General features: G+C 47.9%; 1 protein-coding gene across 1 annotated transcript in view; it reads right to left on the bottom strand.

Annotated features, from left to right (window-relative positions):
• The window catches only part of LOC108802460 (trichohyalin-like), a 6,650-nt gene extending 1,534 nt beyond the window's left edge, over positions 1-5,116 (bottom strand). The window contains exons 1-3 of the mRNA XM_018574316.1: positions 4,963-5,116; positions 3,812-3,976; positions 2,644-2,802 (exon numbers count right to left, since the gene is read on the bottom strand). Of these exons, the coding sequence (XP_018429818.1) occupies positions 2,644-2,802; positions 3,812-3,976; positions 4,963-5,091 (453 nt within the window). The 5' untranslated portion in view covers positions 5,092-5,116. The remainder of the gene's footprint in view (positions 1-2,643; positions 2,803-3,811; positions 3,977-4,962) is intronic.
• Positions 5,117-17,009: the final 11,893 nt, after the last annotated feature.

Below are 17,009 nucleotides of genomic sequence, written 5' to 3' on the forward strand. Positions count from 1 at the left end.
GATTTGGTCATCCCATATGTAGCTGGTGTGGTCAAGAAACTCAGAAGGATTTTTAAAAAGAACATCACATTCCCGTCGGCTTTAAACCAAGCAATACACTGAGGCTACAACTTTTTTTTTTTTAAGCCCGTGGACGTGCATCTAAACAAACTTCCCCCGGTGAACAAAAAAAGTGAACCGTGAAATCACAGCACACAAAAACGTGCACAAGGGTGCAAGGTCCTTCAATCAAGACCCATTTCCTTACACCCCGGGGCGCAAGGCTCCTGACAGGGGTTGAGACTATTGGTCCACCAACCCAAAGGCCGGTGGACCCATTTCCTTTGGGGACCAGCCGAAACAGGTCCCCCATAGTACTTGGCAAGTGGGCTCTCCCGAAGAGAGACCCACCTCCTGGGTGGGAGGAGACAGAACCCCATAGAGGGCACAGAATGTCCTCCCAGCATCAGGAATAGGCCCCGAAGGAACCTGCACCTTCAGCAATCTGTGGGTAAAATTTCAATCAAAAAGTCAATCGTGCATCGTGCATAGAGTGCAATATACTGAGGCAACAACTGGTTCACCCAAAAGACCCAACGCCAAAACACAAGATGAACAACATTGTGTATGCAGTCCAGTGCAGTGAGGAGTGCTCAGAATTGTATGTCGGTGAAACAGCAGCTACACTAGCGTATGGCACAGCATAGAAGAGCCAAACCCTCTGGTCAGGATTCGGCAGTGTACCTACATTTAAAAGGAAAAGTTCACTCCTTTGAAGACAGTCAAGTACGCATCCTAGACAGGGAGGAGGACTGGTTTAAAAGAGGTGTGAAAGAGGCCATTTATGCAAAAATGGAGAAGCCAAGCTTGAATAGTGGTGGGGGTGGGGGGTGAGACATCTATTGTCTGCCACATACAATGCGGTTTTAACACCTCTCTCTGGGCAGGTTAATAACACCTCCTAGACTCCAATTATGCAAATGCAACCAATGCCTGGTTGTGACTAACAAATTATGTGGATTGGAGTGACATTTATTCCCAGAGAATTTTTGTAGTCATTCTGAATTGAGAAAGCTTGATGGATTTCCAGTGAAACGTCTTCAAGAAAAATATAGCAAGTCCAGTTGCCTTGACTTATTTTTTACAGATATACCATGACCTGGATGACTGAGAACCTTAACAGACATGTGTCGTAAAGTTTGTTTTTTTACCTGGAGATCACACCAGTCAGCACTTCCTGTTGTAGACTGACAACGCTGAGCCACTGCCTCGCAAGTACTAGTGCTGTTGTCAGCCCTGTGGCAGTTGGGCATCAGATCTACAGGAGTCAAGCACTGACCTGATAGGCGGCCCAACGGCCAACGGAAGGAGTGCACACGCTGGGTTGACAACGCTGCTGCCAATTGCAAGGCAGCGACTTAGCATTGTCAACCTGAAAACATGAACTTCTTTTATTGGAAGGATCTCCAGGTTACAGTAGATTCTCCAAAAAACATTTGCTTAATGAAAATGTATACAGTCAGATATGGTAGCAAACACACCCAAGATTTTGGGTTTGAATACGTTTTAAGATTAACACCGAAAATTCAACATATTCTAAACAAAAATAGCGTTTTGGTAAAAATATTTTGTCACAAAGTAACAGAATTCAAAAATGGGGCAGGGTTCCTTGAACACCTTGGTTCTCAACTGGTGGGTCACAAATCAAAAGTGGGTCACAACCCCATGTTCATTGGGTCGCAGCATTCCTTTCACTTTTCCAGGCCCCCCTGCCACCCCCTAGCGCAGCACTGTCATTTCCCGCACCAAGCAGCCATTTAAAGTATGCTGCCCAGGTGCTGAGTGCCCGCTTGAGGTGGGATGGGCTGGAGGTATGGCCACGAGGGAGCTCCATCCATACGCACATTGCTTACAGCTCCCTCACGTGTCCCGTAGAGATGCCTGGACCTGAGTGACGTCACATTCTGGCTCCCGGCACCTCTACAGGGCGCGCAATGGAGCTATAGAAGCAATGCACATATGGATGGAGCTCGGTCATAGCACAGTAGCCCACACCGGACCCCAGGCTGAGGATCCACTCCAGTTCTCGCAAGGTAGGGAGACTGGGTGGATCTTAAACACATTTTTTAGGAGTGTGTGTGAGAATGTCTGTGTGTGTGTGTGTGTGTGTGTGTGTGTGTGTGTGTGTGTGTGTGAGAATGTCTCTGTGTGTGTGTGTGTGTGTGTGTGTGTGTGTCAGTGTTTTGAGGGCCCGTTCACACTAGTACAGTGCGTTAAAAATTGTACTACGCAATCGCACCTACAATGCATTTATTTGAATGGTACCCCAAACACACCTCCCAGCCCCAGTTCGTAGGCCCGCACCGGAATGCAAGATACCTTGCGTTCCATTCCAGTGTGACTTGGGTCGTGACTTAATGACCAAGGACAAATGTGGGTCCTGAGGTTACACAGGTTGAGAACCACTGCTTTAACAGATACCCCACCATTAGATGGAGGCGTTATTACACAATCTTATCAAAAATATCATGTAAGTATCAAAAAGTTCAATCTAATTGCCTTTTTGTTCCTCAAGCTGCCAGTGCCCACTCAGAGAAAAAAAGAGAGAACATGACGCATAGAGAAGAGACTTTCTGAAGGATATTAAAAAGGGAAGGTACGTACGTCAGTGAAAGACTTCAGTTCCGTTTTCATAAAAGCCTCGAACTCGGAGTAATCCATCTGATCTTTCTCGCCTTTCTTGCCGGCGTAGTGTTGGAAGACCCGGACGATGCTTTCCATGGCACATTCCATGTCTGTTGGTTTTGTAGCAGAGACGGGGTTCTGTGGGAAAGGCACGGTACAGCAATTAAAATTTGGATTCAGATGTTCTCAAGAGTGCCCACCAAGGCCATAATTGCGGAGATGGTAGCCAATATACACTATATGGATGAAAGTATGTGGATCCCCTCCCAATTATTAAGTTCATGAGTCCCTACTGAAGGATATTGTTAAAGTCTTTGCTAACATACATAGACACTGTAGACAATTTTAGGCTTCAAACCTTGTGGTAACGGTTTGATGAAGACCCCTTTCTGTTCTAGCAACACTGTCCCGGTGCACAAAGCCAGCTCCAAAAAGACATGGTTTGACCAGTTTGGTGTGGAGGAATTAGAGTGTCCCGACCTCAAACCCTACTCAACACCTTAGGGATGAATTGGAACGCTGATGGTAAGCTCTCCGGCTAATCAGGAAGCCGGGCGACGAGTCATTACACGCCACCCGGCTTCCTTACTGGAACGTCCGGTATTGGTATTTGTTATATATATATATATTCCATGCCGAAAAAACAGTATCGGTGCATCCCTACCATATGCTAAAATGCCCAAATTCATCATCTCCTTAGTTACTGAAGGGTTCATGTATATGCTGATGAAGCCCCATATCCGAGGCAGTTCCAAAACATGGGCACTTATCATTTAGATTTAGACCCCCCTTAAAATAAAGCTGGCAATTTCTACATTGATACCCCCAGAAGAGAATGGGAGAGGCATCTCCCAATACAATTTGCTAAAATACTTGCCATGTTAAAGCCGGCATGGACAGAATTTTTGCAATTAAATCTGCAGTTCTGCTTTAATTCCAGCTACTGGCTGTCCCTTTAAGTTTTCTACATTGTACACTCAGGCTGCTGACTTTTGCAGAGTTTCTCATGACACATCCGGCGTTATCTGCCAGATCTGCAAACCAGGATGTGTCATGGTATAAACACAAAATTATTGCCAAGCAACACGTCTAAACTGTGAACAGGGCACAGTTGGGATAGGTTAGGCGGAATAGGCAAGTAGGTTACCTTATTTGATGGTGGGCACTTCATCAAGGCCTCATGGCAGGCCACCATCATCCCTCCGATAAGGTTGAGAAACTCTTGAAAGTCGATCTCTCCGTCCTTCTTCCCATCGACCCCACCATCTACAGACTTCATTAACTTCTGCAGGATCTGTGGGTCCTTCTGGTTCTAGGGGGAAAGATGACAAAGATGGTTTAGGTGGGAGAAAAAAAAAAGAATACTTGCCATCAAAAAAACATTGGTTAACCAATTCAACCCAGAAGACAAGAAAACAAATATTATCAATCATGGATGCTTATCAATCAAGGATTCCAACCACAGACTTGTTCTGGATTTTGATCCTTCAATCCAAGTAGACCTTTATCAAACATCATGGTGCAAGCCACATTGGTGTGAAGAACTTCCAAGATAGACATGTTTCTCATGCCTAATATTTCTATGAACCACCACTATGTATGTGTAGCCCCTTTGTGGCCAGTGGTGCATGCTGGGGAGGAGCATAAATACTCAGGAACTGCCATGTCCTCAGGGCAGTCTGCTCCCTGAACTTAGCCTGGGGGGGTAGGATATGCAAAGTTGGAGAAGCTGACTAGGCCTCAAGCCTGCAAGAAGCCGATGTGGACCTAGGAGGGGTCTGGAACTATCTGGGAAGGAGAACCAGGAGGAGCCCTTTGAGTGCTGGAGGTGCCAGGAAGGTCAGGATGGCATGGACCTCAGGAACCAGTTTGCAGTCTCTCCCAGGGAAGATCTCAAGCACATCCTCTATCCAGCTATGGTTCTGTTACATCGTGTCATCCTCTGCTCAACTAGTGGATTCCTGCTCTGTGGAAGCTGAAAGGGATTGGTGAGTCTGGAGTCTATATTGGCCATGCATGTCTCTCCCAGTTTTGACAGGTTTGGGTTTCGGAACCAGCTTAAATCCTTACAGGAAATGAGCCAGAGCTCATCTCCACTAAGGAAGAGTGCAAACGATCCACCAGCTGAAGGAAGAGATGATCATCTGCTGCATTGGGAAGGGGTTGGTGGTTACTAACAGATGCAACCAGCACAACATTTCAAGGGATGCACCTCATGACCATTGGCTCATTGGCTCACCCCATTCAACAATGGCAGAGAAGATCAATAAAAGATCAAAAACATAGTTGACCGCTCACCTTGGTGAAAGAGCCCAGCTCAGTGTTCATGAAGCTCTCAAACTCCTTGAAGTTCATGGAGGATTGGTTGCCTTCCTTGCCAGCGTACCTCTGGAAGACAGTGATGAACTTCTCCATGGCCCTCTCCATTTCTGTGGGGGTACACTGATTCTTCTGAGCCTAGAAGAAAACAAACAAATGAAATGCACCAGCCATACTCATGAACATGTGCACATACACTTTATGACCAGAAGTATAGGAACACCCCTCCAAATGACGGTGGTGGTGGTGGTTCCAGTGTACAAAACCAGATCCATAAACACTTGGGTTTGACCAGTTTGGTGTGGAGGAAATCTCGGCAGTCCCTCTATTATGCCCAGGCCCCTCTTTACAGCTTTTTATGATGAGCACATACGGTTAAAAAACTTTTACTTAAATGGTCACTGCACCCAGAAGTAGTAATCCAGGTTTTGGTAGATGCTGGAGTGTCAAACCACATCTCACCATGTCTGTGCAGAGTTCATGGGTCCACGCACCTGCTGTGCCCATTATGAAGGGTTCCCACCATCCCTATGCTGAGTTCCTGGGTCTGTACCCATTATATGGGATTCCCACCATCCCTACATTGAACTCCTGACTCTGTACAGCTGCTGTGCCCATTATGAGGGGTTCCCACTATCCCTGTACGGAGTTCCTGGGTCTGCACACCTGCCATGCCCATTATGAGGGGTTCCCATCCTCCCTGTCCTAAAGTTCCCATCTGTATACCTGCTTTGCCCATTATGAGGGCTTCCCATCCTCCCTGTCCTAAAGTTCCCATCTGTATACCTGCTTTGCCCATTATGAGGAGTTCCCATCTGCACACCTGTCGTGCTTAGTAAACGGGGCTCCCACCATCGCTGATGTATTTTTTCTTTTACTACAGGATTATGGAGTATGTAATGGGAAGAGCTGGAACACCCTGAGGTGGGAGGGAACAGAGGGAAGAACTGTAATTTGGGGACCTGGCTGGTGGAATGCTAGATGAAGACTTAGCTTGTGCCTCAGCCCAGGGGTTTTAGGGTTTTTTATCCAGTTTTCCTGGATAAATGATGCTGATTGTATGGAAGATGGATTGATGCATGGATCAATGGATCGATGTATGGATGGATGGTGGATGGAAGGTGGATAAATGGATGCATGCATGAATGGAGGGTGGATAAATGGATGCATGCATGAATGGATGGAGGGTGGATAAATGATAATTGGATGGATGAATGGTGGATGATGGATACATGCATAGATGGAGGAGGAGTGATCAGACGGATGGAGGATGAGTGATCAGACGGATGGAGGATGAGTGATCAGACGGATGGAGGATGAGTGATCAGACGGATGGAGGATGAGTGATCAGACGGATGGAGGATGAATGGTGAGAATGATTGGATGGATGGATGGCGGATGAATATGATTGGATGGCTGAATGGTGTCTTTTGCACATTAAGTATTGGTCCTCCAATCATTGGGAGATGGAGCACAGTTACAGTAATGGTGTCTCCCCAAAAAGTTTGGGGGGCCCCCTACCCTCTTTAAGTCTGGTTAGTGAAGATGGAATTTGTCATCCGTTAACAGCAGCGGATGGAAAGTCCACAGCACGGCAAAGCAACCTGCACACCCCTCCATAATCCATGGATTCCGGAATGTCAGGTCGCACGTACAAGCAAGGACGCGCCTAAATGCGGACAGACTCGTCCCTGCAGACGTTCGGGGTGGGCGTTGGCTCGGGATGGGGAGGCAATGACCGCCGTCTTGTAAAAACACAATAGATGGAATTACAGCACAGGGAGAGTCTTCAGCCCATTCCACACACCATACCGATCCTATACCCAGGCCAACCAGAGATTAGGCATCTGCTGTTCCAGAGCTTTCCGACCAGCAACTCATAGGACCACGGGGGATGAAATAGTGGTCTTGATACTTCTATAAAAAGACTTATATAAAGAGAACCTGTCAGTCATACTGCAAGAACTCTGACCAAGAACTTTACCCCAGTTGAAAAAAAAAAAGTCTGCGGGAGAGATTGGCTGTTCACCAATAAATGGACTTGTAGCTGCAGCTGACCTTTAAATTTGCGTAAATCAAGAACACCGGCAAATAGGGATGCACCGATACCACGTTTTCCAGACCGAGTGCCAATACTTTACCTCAAGTACTTGGTGATGCAAATTACCGATACCTTTTTCTTTTTTAGTGTCAAGTGACAATTTTTGTAAAACAATGCAGACTAATGATTTTAGGTCAGTGGCGGAGCGCCAGGGCCCGGTCCCAGCTGCAACCTCTGCGACCCCGGTAGTTCTGCCACTGACTCAAAGCTACAGAGGGACTACAAATCACAGCAATACATTATAAAGCAATGCAGAATACCATAAGCTATAGAGAACTACAAATTTCAGTAATGCATTATCCAGCAATGCCGACTAGCAACCGGCTATAGAGGACTACAAATCTCAGCGATACATTATACAGCAACGCAGAATACCATCAGCTATAGGAGGACTACAAATCCCAGCGGTATATTTTACAGCAATGCCAAACGGCAACTGGCTATAGAGGACTACGAATCCCAGCAACACATACAGCAATGCAGAATATATAAAATCTACAGTGTGCTGCTCTGGGGTGCCGGCCTAATGTCTCCATCGGAGGATCTCAGGAGGGCTGTGAAGGGTCTCACCATGGGTCTGAAGGGTCTCATGGGCAGGAGTGGGCAGCGAGGTTCCCCAGGAAGGAGGAAATGTGCGGCCAGCGCTGTAAATAGGCACTGCGTGGTTAACAGGAAGGCTGCAGGGGTCCCCAGCAAGCGTGGGACCTCAGACAGCCGCTTCCGTTTAAAAATTTAAAGTGGAGATGGAAGCAGAATTGGGCATTCCCGGAAAATTTCGATGGCAGTGAAATCAATTTAGCTGAATTCCCTCCATTTAACTCTTTGCCCCGCCCACCCCCTATACACACACACACACACACACACACTTTGTCGAATATTTCCCTGAAGGGCAGCAAAACTCAACATGACGAAACCTGTTATTTTTAATGGTGCCCTTCAGCGTTGTGTTGCCTGTACATGGACCCTTGAAAAATAAAATAATTTTTCGGCAGAAATTAAGGATTTCGGCCCCCATAGACTGCAAAGAGTCTAAAAAAAAAAAAACGCACAATCTTTACGCAATTTTGCACCCAACAGCCTAGTAACTAGCTTTCCATTGGCCAAAAAAAAAAAAATGCACAAAAACATGTTAAAAAATTATAATAATATCGCCAGCTAATAGAGGCAACAATAGAATCTGTCCACGCCATAAGCAGTTGTACAACACCGAGCGTTCAGTGCACCTAGTGCAGGGCAGTGCGCTGGCGCGTTGCCATTCATTTTAATGGTACCCCAATGCACCTCCTGGCCGCCAAGTGCTGTACTTTTTTTCTTCGCACGGCATCGCGGCACCGGTGTTCTATTGAAAGCTCCAACTCATCGAGATCTCCAACTACCTCACTTCCACTGCTCAGAAAGACTGGAGCTCTGTACAGTTGCGGTGCGCATGCGCGCATAGCGCTTTCAGAATAGTCGTTGAGTTTGCCACCTGCTGAATATTGTTAAAATGCAGCTGTACAGACCCCGGTCAGTCTTTGTGTTTTGCAGTCTAATGCCGTCTGGTCGAAATCTCCAACTTGCAAGTACCCGGCAGTGAGGTAGTTGGAGATTAACGAGTTGGAGCTTTCCATAGAACACCGGCAATGCTCGGCGCCTAGGAGGTACGTTGGGGTGCCAGTCAAGTGAACGGTAACGCAATGCACCAGCACATGGTTCCGCATGCTAGGTGCCCTAAACGCACAGCATTGTGCAATAAGCACAGCGCTTATGGTATGAGCCGGCCCTAAAGGGTTACAAAAACTCACTCTGGGTTTACTGCCGCCATTAAAACTGCCTGCGGCTCATTCCATGACGTTTCTTTAGCTCGGCAGGTTGAAAGCAATGCAGCGCTACAACCAGAGGCCCCCCCAGCAATGTCTCTGCACACCAGACATAGGGGCCCCTCCGGGTATATCTTTCCCTCTGTGTACCGGGCCCCATATCGGGCAGCCTGTAAGAGCCCTGCCACTGTCCTCTATGCTGTGTGGATTCTTTTTATGGAAAAACGAGACTCTCTTTACTGAGCCTGCATTATTCTTCCCTGCCCCTTCTTCCTGAACTCTGCGGGCCGTCCAGATAAATGGATGACGTTAAGAGTCCAGCTCTCCAACAAAGGAATCGGGTCACCGGGCCCGCCAAATCACAAAAAAAATTGCACTTTTATTGAAAAGAAATGTGTTATTAGCAGAGTTTGTAATTCGCGGCTTCAGACGCGCCAGCGCTCACAGGGATCAGGAAGAGGTCAGTGAGTCAGGCCGAGGTTTTTTTTTTGGGAATGGCGCAACTGCAGGCCAGGAACCCGCCAACGTTCGCCCATTCCGCGGGGAGAATGAGTCACGGGAAGCAGATGATGGCGCTGAACAAATATTTCTCTAGAAACAACAAATTCCATTGAAGTTTAACCTCTTCACTGCTGAAGGAAGCGGTGTCAAACCTCTCGGGGGGGGGGCATTAAAGTTTTTTTAGATTTGTATTACACATTTGAATGTGATCTGATTAAAGGTGTGTGTGTATTCTCTCCATCTACCTATAGGTCTATATGTATCTATATACATATACACACACACACACACACACACACACACACACACACACACACACACATACACACACACACACACATGTATGTGTACGTATATCCTTTATATCCATTCAGTATTCATTGTCTGCGCTTTGCTGTTCCTCCCTGTCTATGCTGCTCCACTCCCAACTAGCTGAAAGCAGTTGGCTTGCCCTGCCGCGGATTGATCTCAGCAGCATGAAAATATGAACAGCAAAGGCAGTGAAAGTGTTGGCTGAGGCCCTGGTGGCAATTCAGCTCCCTCTGCGGTGCGTTGGTCTTTACTGTACAATGCATTGGGGTGCCATTCACAATGCAAGGCTGGGCAACGCACACACAGAGCAGGCGAGTTGCTATGCGCTGCAGCAACGCCCCAGGTGACAATGCAGACGCCGACAGCGACAACAATCAGCAGGCCTGACATCCGATTACACAAGTTGGTTTTTAGATTAGCTGTGATCATACAGCAAACACTGCAGCGCGGCAGCCAAGCTCTACACTGAGGTTATCAGCGCCTCCCTGATAAAACAAAATGAGATCAATCACTCCGACAGGTAAAGGTCAGGCCCCTCCCACTTTTATTGACTCTTCATTGACTGGTAGCAGTCGAAAGCTCAGATAGTGACATTCCGAATGAATGCGCCATGTGCGACTTTCTCCAAACACTTTGCCACTACAAATTCCAGCATGCCCTGCAAGCTCCGAGAGCTCTGCTCCTCCAAGGACCAAACTACAAATTATTTATTCTCGGAGCCATTTCAAATATAACTGTTTGGATGGAATGAGGAAGAGCAATACCCTATATCAGGTTGTCTGTGCCCCCGGTGGGTACATTCTCTCACTTCCTGCTCTGGTGACCACACAGGAGGTTAAATATTTGAGGTCTGGAAGAACTATAAAATCCTGGAATGCATCAGTAGCATCAGATCCTCTATGGTTGGGGGACTCCAAGGCTTTGGCCCTTACCTGCATATAGTGCCATGGCAGCAATAAAGAGAGAATGGATGGATTGAAGGAATATATGATCAGGAAATATGAGGATAGATAGATATCACTTCCTGTCGAATATATAGATGGATAGAATATATGTTCACATTCATCTAGCACTTCCTATCTGACAGATATAATATATTTCCATCTATCTGTCTGATAGGAAGTGATAGATGCCTGGACATACAGTATATCTATCACTTCCTATCAGATAGATAGATATTATATCCATCACTTCCTGTCTGATAGATATAACATGTTCATAGATCTATCACTTCCTGTCTGATATAATAATAATAATAATAATATATGTTTATAGATCTATCACTTCCTGTCTGATAGATATAATAATATATGTTTATAGATCTATCACTTCCTATCTGATAGATATAATAATATATGTTTATAGATCTATCACTTCCTATCTGATAGATATAATATAGGTTCATATATCTACCACTCCCTGTTATAGATAGATCATATATGTCCATGCATCTACCTACCTACATGATATAAGATATGTCCATGCATCTATCACTTCCCATCAGATAGATGGATAGATAGATATTCATGGAAATATCACTTCCTGTCTTATGTATATTTAATTTGTTGCTACAACCAAAGAACAAACCCTCAGCCTGGAATATAACCACCGCCTTATAAAGTCTCATGTCATTCCAGAACACGTATAAAGTTGTGTGTTCAATTCCCCTAGTAATAACAATAAAGATAAAACACAAACATATATAAAACACATAACGGGAAGAGACATAAACACAAAGAGATAATAAGTATACAGAAGGAGACACGGAACCCCTAGGACCAGACAGTTCTCTCCCTGCCTTCTAATGTCTAAGAGACGTCTGATGAAAGTCCCCCGAGCCCCGGAGAAGGTTTCAGGGGGGTTTCTCACCATAGTGACGGGGTTCTGGTGAAACACGCGAGGAGGAGAAGGCCGCTGCTGTGTAGGTGCGTGGAGGGATCAGACTTGCCGTTGTCAGGAGAGGGAAAAAAACTTTAAGAGGAGGAGAGCCGCACCCGTAGGCCTGTAGCCAACGCCCTGCCCAATTTCTGCATTCCTCCCGGCTTGTTCTGAATCCGCAACAGAAAGGGGAAAAGATGACGCATGATCGTCGCTGATGAGCAGCGAGAGGGGGGAGAGGGTCGACCTCAGGTGTAAAGAGGCCGCTGTGCAAAAATTGCATTTATTTTACTTTTCATAAGCTGACCCCCCCAATCTACTATATCACCTAGGAGACAATCGTCGGCCCTCCAGCTGTGCTGAAACTACAAATCCGATCATGCCTTTGCCTCTGAGAGTCATGCCTGTGGCTGTCAGTCCACCACAGTCGTTGTTTGCCTACCGCTGCTACCGCGGTCATCCACAGTCATGCATCTGGCTGTCAGTCTTGCAATGCCTCATGGGACTTGTAGTGCCACCACAGCCAGAGTTTGCCTACCCCTGCCCGAGTGAGAGCTTCCTTTAAAGAGGACCGATCATCCACAGTTAGGGTTGACACCTTTTCTTTCAGCGAAACCCGAACACTCTAGGGACGCATTAATTTTTTTGGGGGAGAATGAGTCGCAGCTTATTGATATGTAAATATCACAGTCAAAGCTAATCTCAGTGGGGAAGGGGCGGGGTCGGGACAGTAGCCCCTATCATAATTTTGGTTGCCCGTCTGTCTGACATGTTGTGTCCGGGTCTCAGCTGCCATGAAACCCGGACAAAGCATTCAAAACCCGGACTGTCCGGGTGAATCCTGGACAGGTGGCAACCCTATCCACAGTCACACCTGTGGTTGTCAGAGTCTGGCAATGCCTCATGGGATTTGTGGTTCCACCACAGTCGGTGTTTGCCTCCCCCTGCCCTAGTGAGAGCTTCCTTTAAAGAGGACCAGTCATCCACAGTCATGCATGTGGCTGTCAGAGTCTTGCAGTGCCTCATGGGACTTGTAGTTCCACCACAGTCGGTGTTTGCTTACCCCTGCCAGAGTGAGAGCTTCTCTTTAAAGAGGACCGGTCATCCACAGTCATGCATGTGGGTGTCAGAGTCTTGCAATGCCTCATGGCACTTGTAGTTCCACCACAGCCAGAATTTGCCTCCCCCTGCCCTAGTGAGAGCTTCCATTAAAGAGGACCAGTCATCCACAGTCGCGCCTGTGGCTGTCAGTCTTGCAATGCCTCATGGGACTTGTAGTTCCACCACAGCCGGCGTTTGCCTACCCCTGCCCGAGTGAGAGCTTCCTTTAAAGAGGACCGATCATCCACAGTCGCGCCTGTGGCTGTCAGAATCTTGCAATGGCTCATGGGACTTGTAGTTCCATCACAGCCGGAGTTTGCCTACCCCTGCCCGAGTGAGAGCTTCTCCTTTAGTGATGGGCTCGGGCGTGTTCGCAGCTCCACGTGCCGAGCCCGCCAGGAAGCTGACAGCGCCGCAGCGCCAATCACAGGCACGGAGACATTTCCCGATCTCTGCAGCTGCGGACCGGGATAATGTCTCAGTACCTGTGATTGGCGCTGCGGCGCTGTCAGCTTCCTGGCGGGTTCAGCACCTGGAGCTGCGAACACGTCCGAGCCCATCACTAATCTCCTTACGCCTACACCGAGCGTTTTTAATCTCTCGGTGCTGGGAGAGATTAAAGTAGCCAAATAGTGCGAGTGAAATCGCTACGGGGCATATTTATACAGTTCAGCATACATTCTCCGCAGGTGAATCTTCCAGGTGCATGTGCTTTCCATGGCAGCGATTGATTCCCCAGCAGAGAATGCTCGATGAAAGTCACACTCACTGCTTTAGGAATAGACCTCTAAGGCCCCGTCCACACCAGTGCATTCCAATAACGTGCACAAGTGCCTGCAGAGGCGCACCTTCAGGGAAACGCGGAGCGCGCTCGCTGTCCCATTAGTAGTCAACGGCAACCCAAACGTGGCATGTTTTCCCGCCCATGAACGTTCACAAACACAGGAAAAACACAGCACCCATGTTGCAAACTTGGTGACGTGCCATTTTCCTGCGTTTGACACGCGTCCAGGGACCCAATGGGCATCAATAGCGACCTGGGAAATAAACGCCCACAGATGTGCAGGAACGCGACGCGTGTGCCTGCAATGCCTAGGTGTGAATGGGGAGTATCAGGGTAGGTTCACACCACAGTGCACGCATCAGCGCATATGCTGTGCATTTTTGGGTGCGCTGTATTGCGGTTCAAGCGGCTGGTTTTTCTTTTTTACATTTTGCGTTATTTTTTATACTACGGTCCTCCCCCTCCCCCCACATTGACTTCAGTTGTACCACATGGTTAATGGTAGACCTAAAGGAGATTGTAGACTGTATGGCCAGCTTTAGATTAGACACGTCTGGAGAGGTCCCCGCTCTAAGCGTGCGTGAAAATCAAAGCAAGCCGCACCATGCTCTATGAACTGATCCATGCCATGAAAGCATCAATCGATCAGTAAATGGGTGGGATGGTTCCCTTTGAAGTGCGACGCCAGGCCGGTCACATGACAACAATCGCTCGGCTTGCTGCTGCCATCTTATGACCCGATGACGGCTGGATTGCGAGCAAGCTAATAATCCCTGGCTAGAATTTAAAGGAGAACACCACTCCACGCGTTTCCTTTTAGTTGCAGATGTAGCGGGGTAGCGTCTGTCCAGCGTTGGGGGGATTGACCCTCACTTCCTGTCCTGGTGACCCACCCAGGAAATTAGGGCTATCACTGCTGCACACACACTGATAAGATTTTTGTCTGTGAGCTGTCTGCGTGTACCTAAAGTTCTGTCGTTTAGACTTACCGCAATGCCATTAATTTTGAATGGCACCCCAATACACTATAGGAACAGATGCACTGGGGTGCCATTCGAAATTAATGTGTTGCGTTTGGAAAAATAGGTGGGCTTTGTTAATGGAATGTAACAGTGTGCGCCACATGGGCTATATATGTATGAAAAGTGTCTCAGTCTAAAGCTCCGCCCCTTTTAATGAAAGCTGCACGGGGAGGGACAAGCCGTATCATGTCTCTAGGGACGATGTCTGGGCCGGTCCCCCCCTTCCCCCCGGAGGGCTTTGATATTGCAGGTTATGACCCGTGGAGCGCCACCCTTTCCTACCATGCAAAGTATGTCAGTGTTTATATAGAGCGGAGTTCTCCCTTTCACAGAGATCGCCCCGAGGGAAGGTTCTGCTCGGCTGCTGGAACAACCGGTTCCCGGCCCTCGTCTTACCCCACTGCCGGGCCTCCCATATGTATAACGATAATAGAGCCGGCCATAGATCATTGTGATGTCACAGGCTGCCTGAGCCATCTTATGAGGTGGGCCCTGGTGCTACATGTTGTTTGATGGCAGGTCTAAAGGAGATTGTACAATCAGATTGTCACGTGTGTGGTCAGATTTTTAGGGCAGCACAAAGCTTCAGGATTACTCACCGTGTACCGTTCAAAGACCTCAGCTGCATGCGCTCATATCTGTGAGATCTGCTCCTTCGCCCCTGTAAAGCTCTATGATAAAGGCTGCAGTAGGGGTACCTCATACAGCCCCTGCCAGAGCCGCCATTAGAAATCATGGGGCCCCATACAGCCTACATGACTAGGCCCCCCTAGCTGCCAATGGCATGCTGGTACTTGTGGTCCCCCCGCAGTCTCACACTATTATACATTTATATAGATCTGATATATATCACAGTGCTGCACAGAGAACAGTGAGCCAGTCACATTTGTTTCTGTACAAAGGAGCTTACACTCTAATGCAGAATGGCACCAGCTGTAGGGGGACTACAAATCCCAGCAATACATTATACAGCAATGCAGAATAATAGTATATGAATTGGACTCAGGACTTAGTAACGTGTTGGACTCAGGGCTTAGTAACACACTGGACTCAGGACTTAGTAACGCACTGGACTCAGGACTTAGTAACACACTGGACTCAGGGCTTAGTAACGCACTGGACTCAGGGCTTAGTAACGTACTGGACTCAGGGCTTAGTAACACACTGGACTCTGGACTTAATAACGCACTGGACTAAGGGCTTAGTAAAGCACTGGACTCTGGACTTAGTAACGCACTGGACTCCGGGCTTAGTAACGTGCTGGACTCAGGGCTTAGTAACGCACTAGACTCCGGGCTTAGTAACGCACTGGACTCAGGGCTTAGTAACGTACTGGACTCAGGACTTAGTAACACACTGGACTCAGGGCTTAGTAACGCACTGGACTCAGGACTTAGTAACGCACTGGACTCAGGACTTAGTAACGCACTGGACTCAGCACTTAGTAATGCACTGGACTCAGGACTTAGTAACACACTGGATTCAGGATTTAGTAACACACTGGACTCTTTACTTAGTAATGCACTGGACTTAGAACTTAGTAACGCACTAGACTCAGGACTTAGTAACGCACTGGACTCAGGGCTTAGTAACGCACTGGACTCAGGACTTGGTAATGCACTGGACTCTGGACTTAGTAACACACTGGACTCAAGGCTTATTAACACACTGGACTCAAGGCTTAATAACGCACTGGACTCTGGACTTAGCAACGCACTGGACTCAGGGCTAGTAACGCACTGGACTCTGCACTTAGTAACGCACTGGACTCAAGGCTTATTAACACACTGGACTCAAGACTTAGGAATGCACTGGATTCAGGACTTAGTAATGCACTGGATTCGGGATTTAGTAACACACTGGACTCAGGATTTAGTGACGCTCTGGACTCAGGACCTAGTAACGCACTGAACTCAGGACCTAGTAACGCACTGAGCTCAGGATTTAGTAACGCACTGAACTCAGGATTTAGTAACGCAGTGAACTCAGGATTTAGTAACGCACTGAACTCAGGATTTAGTAACGCACTGGACTCAGTACTTAGTAACGCACTGGACTTAGGACTTAATAACGCACTGGACTCAGGACCCACCTTAGACCCCACATAGCCCACCTGAGAGTGACCCTGCAGAGCACAGCTCATCTAAGACTCTCAATAGGGTCTTAGGTGGGCTGGTCATGCAGCTCCTCTTACCTGCTTACGCTGCTGAGCCCCGACCTCCTCCACCGCCAAGCACACTGGACCGGCACTGCTGGGCCCTGGCCTTCTCTGCCGCCAGACTGGCGCTGCTGGGCCCCAGCCTCCTCTGTGGCCGGACCGATGGTGCTGGGGCCTGGTCTCCTCCACTGCTGGAACGGCGCTGCTGGGGCCCGGCCTCTTCCTACTTCTCCCCTGTCAGTGGGCTCACTAAGCCTTGTAACTACCGGCAGTGCGGCCGCCACAGGGCCTGGGCCCCTTACATGGGTATCAGCTGTACCCCCCCTGTTGGTGGCCTTGGCCCCTGTTGAGATTTTAATTTATTACCCAG

This window comes from Nanorana parkeri, unplaced genomic scaffold (assembly GCF_000935625.1).
Source record: "Nanorana parkeri isolate BGI_ZX_2015 unplaced genomic scaffold, ASM93562v1 scaffold2875, whole genome shotgun sequence".
Taxonomy (NCBI): domain Eukaryota; kingdom Metazoa; phylum Chordata; class Amphibia; order Anura; family Dicroglossidae; genus Nanorana; species Nanorana parkeri.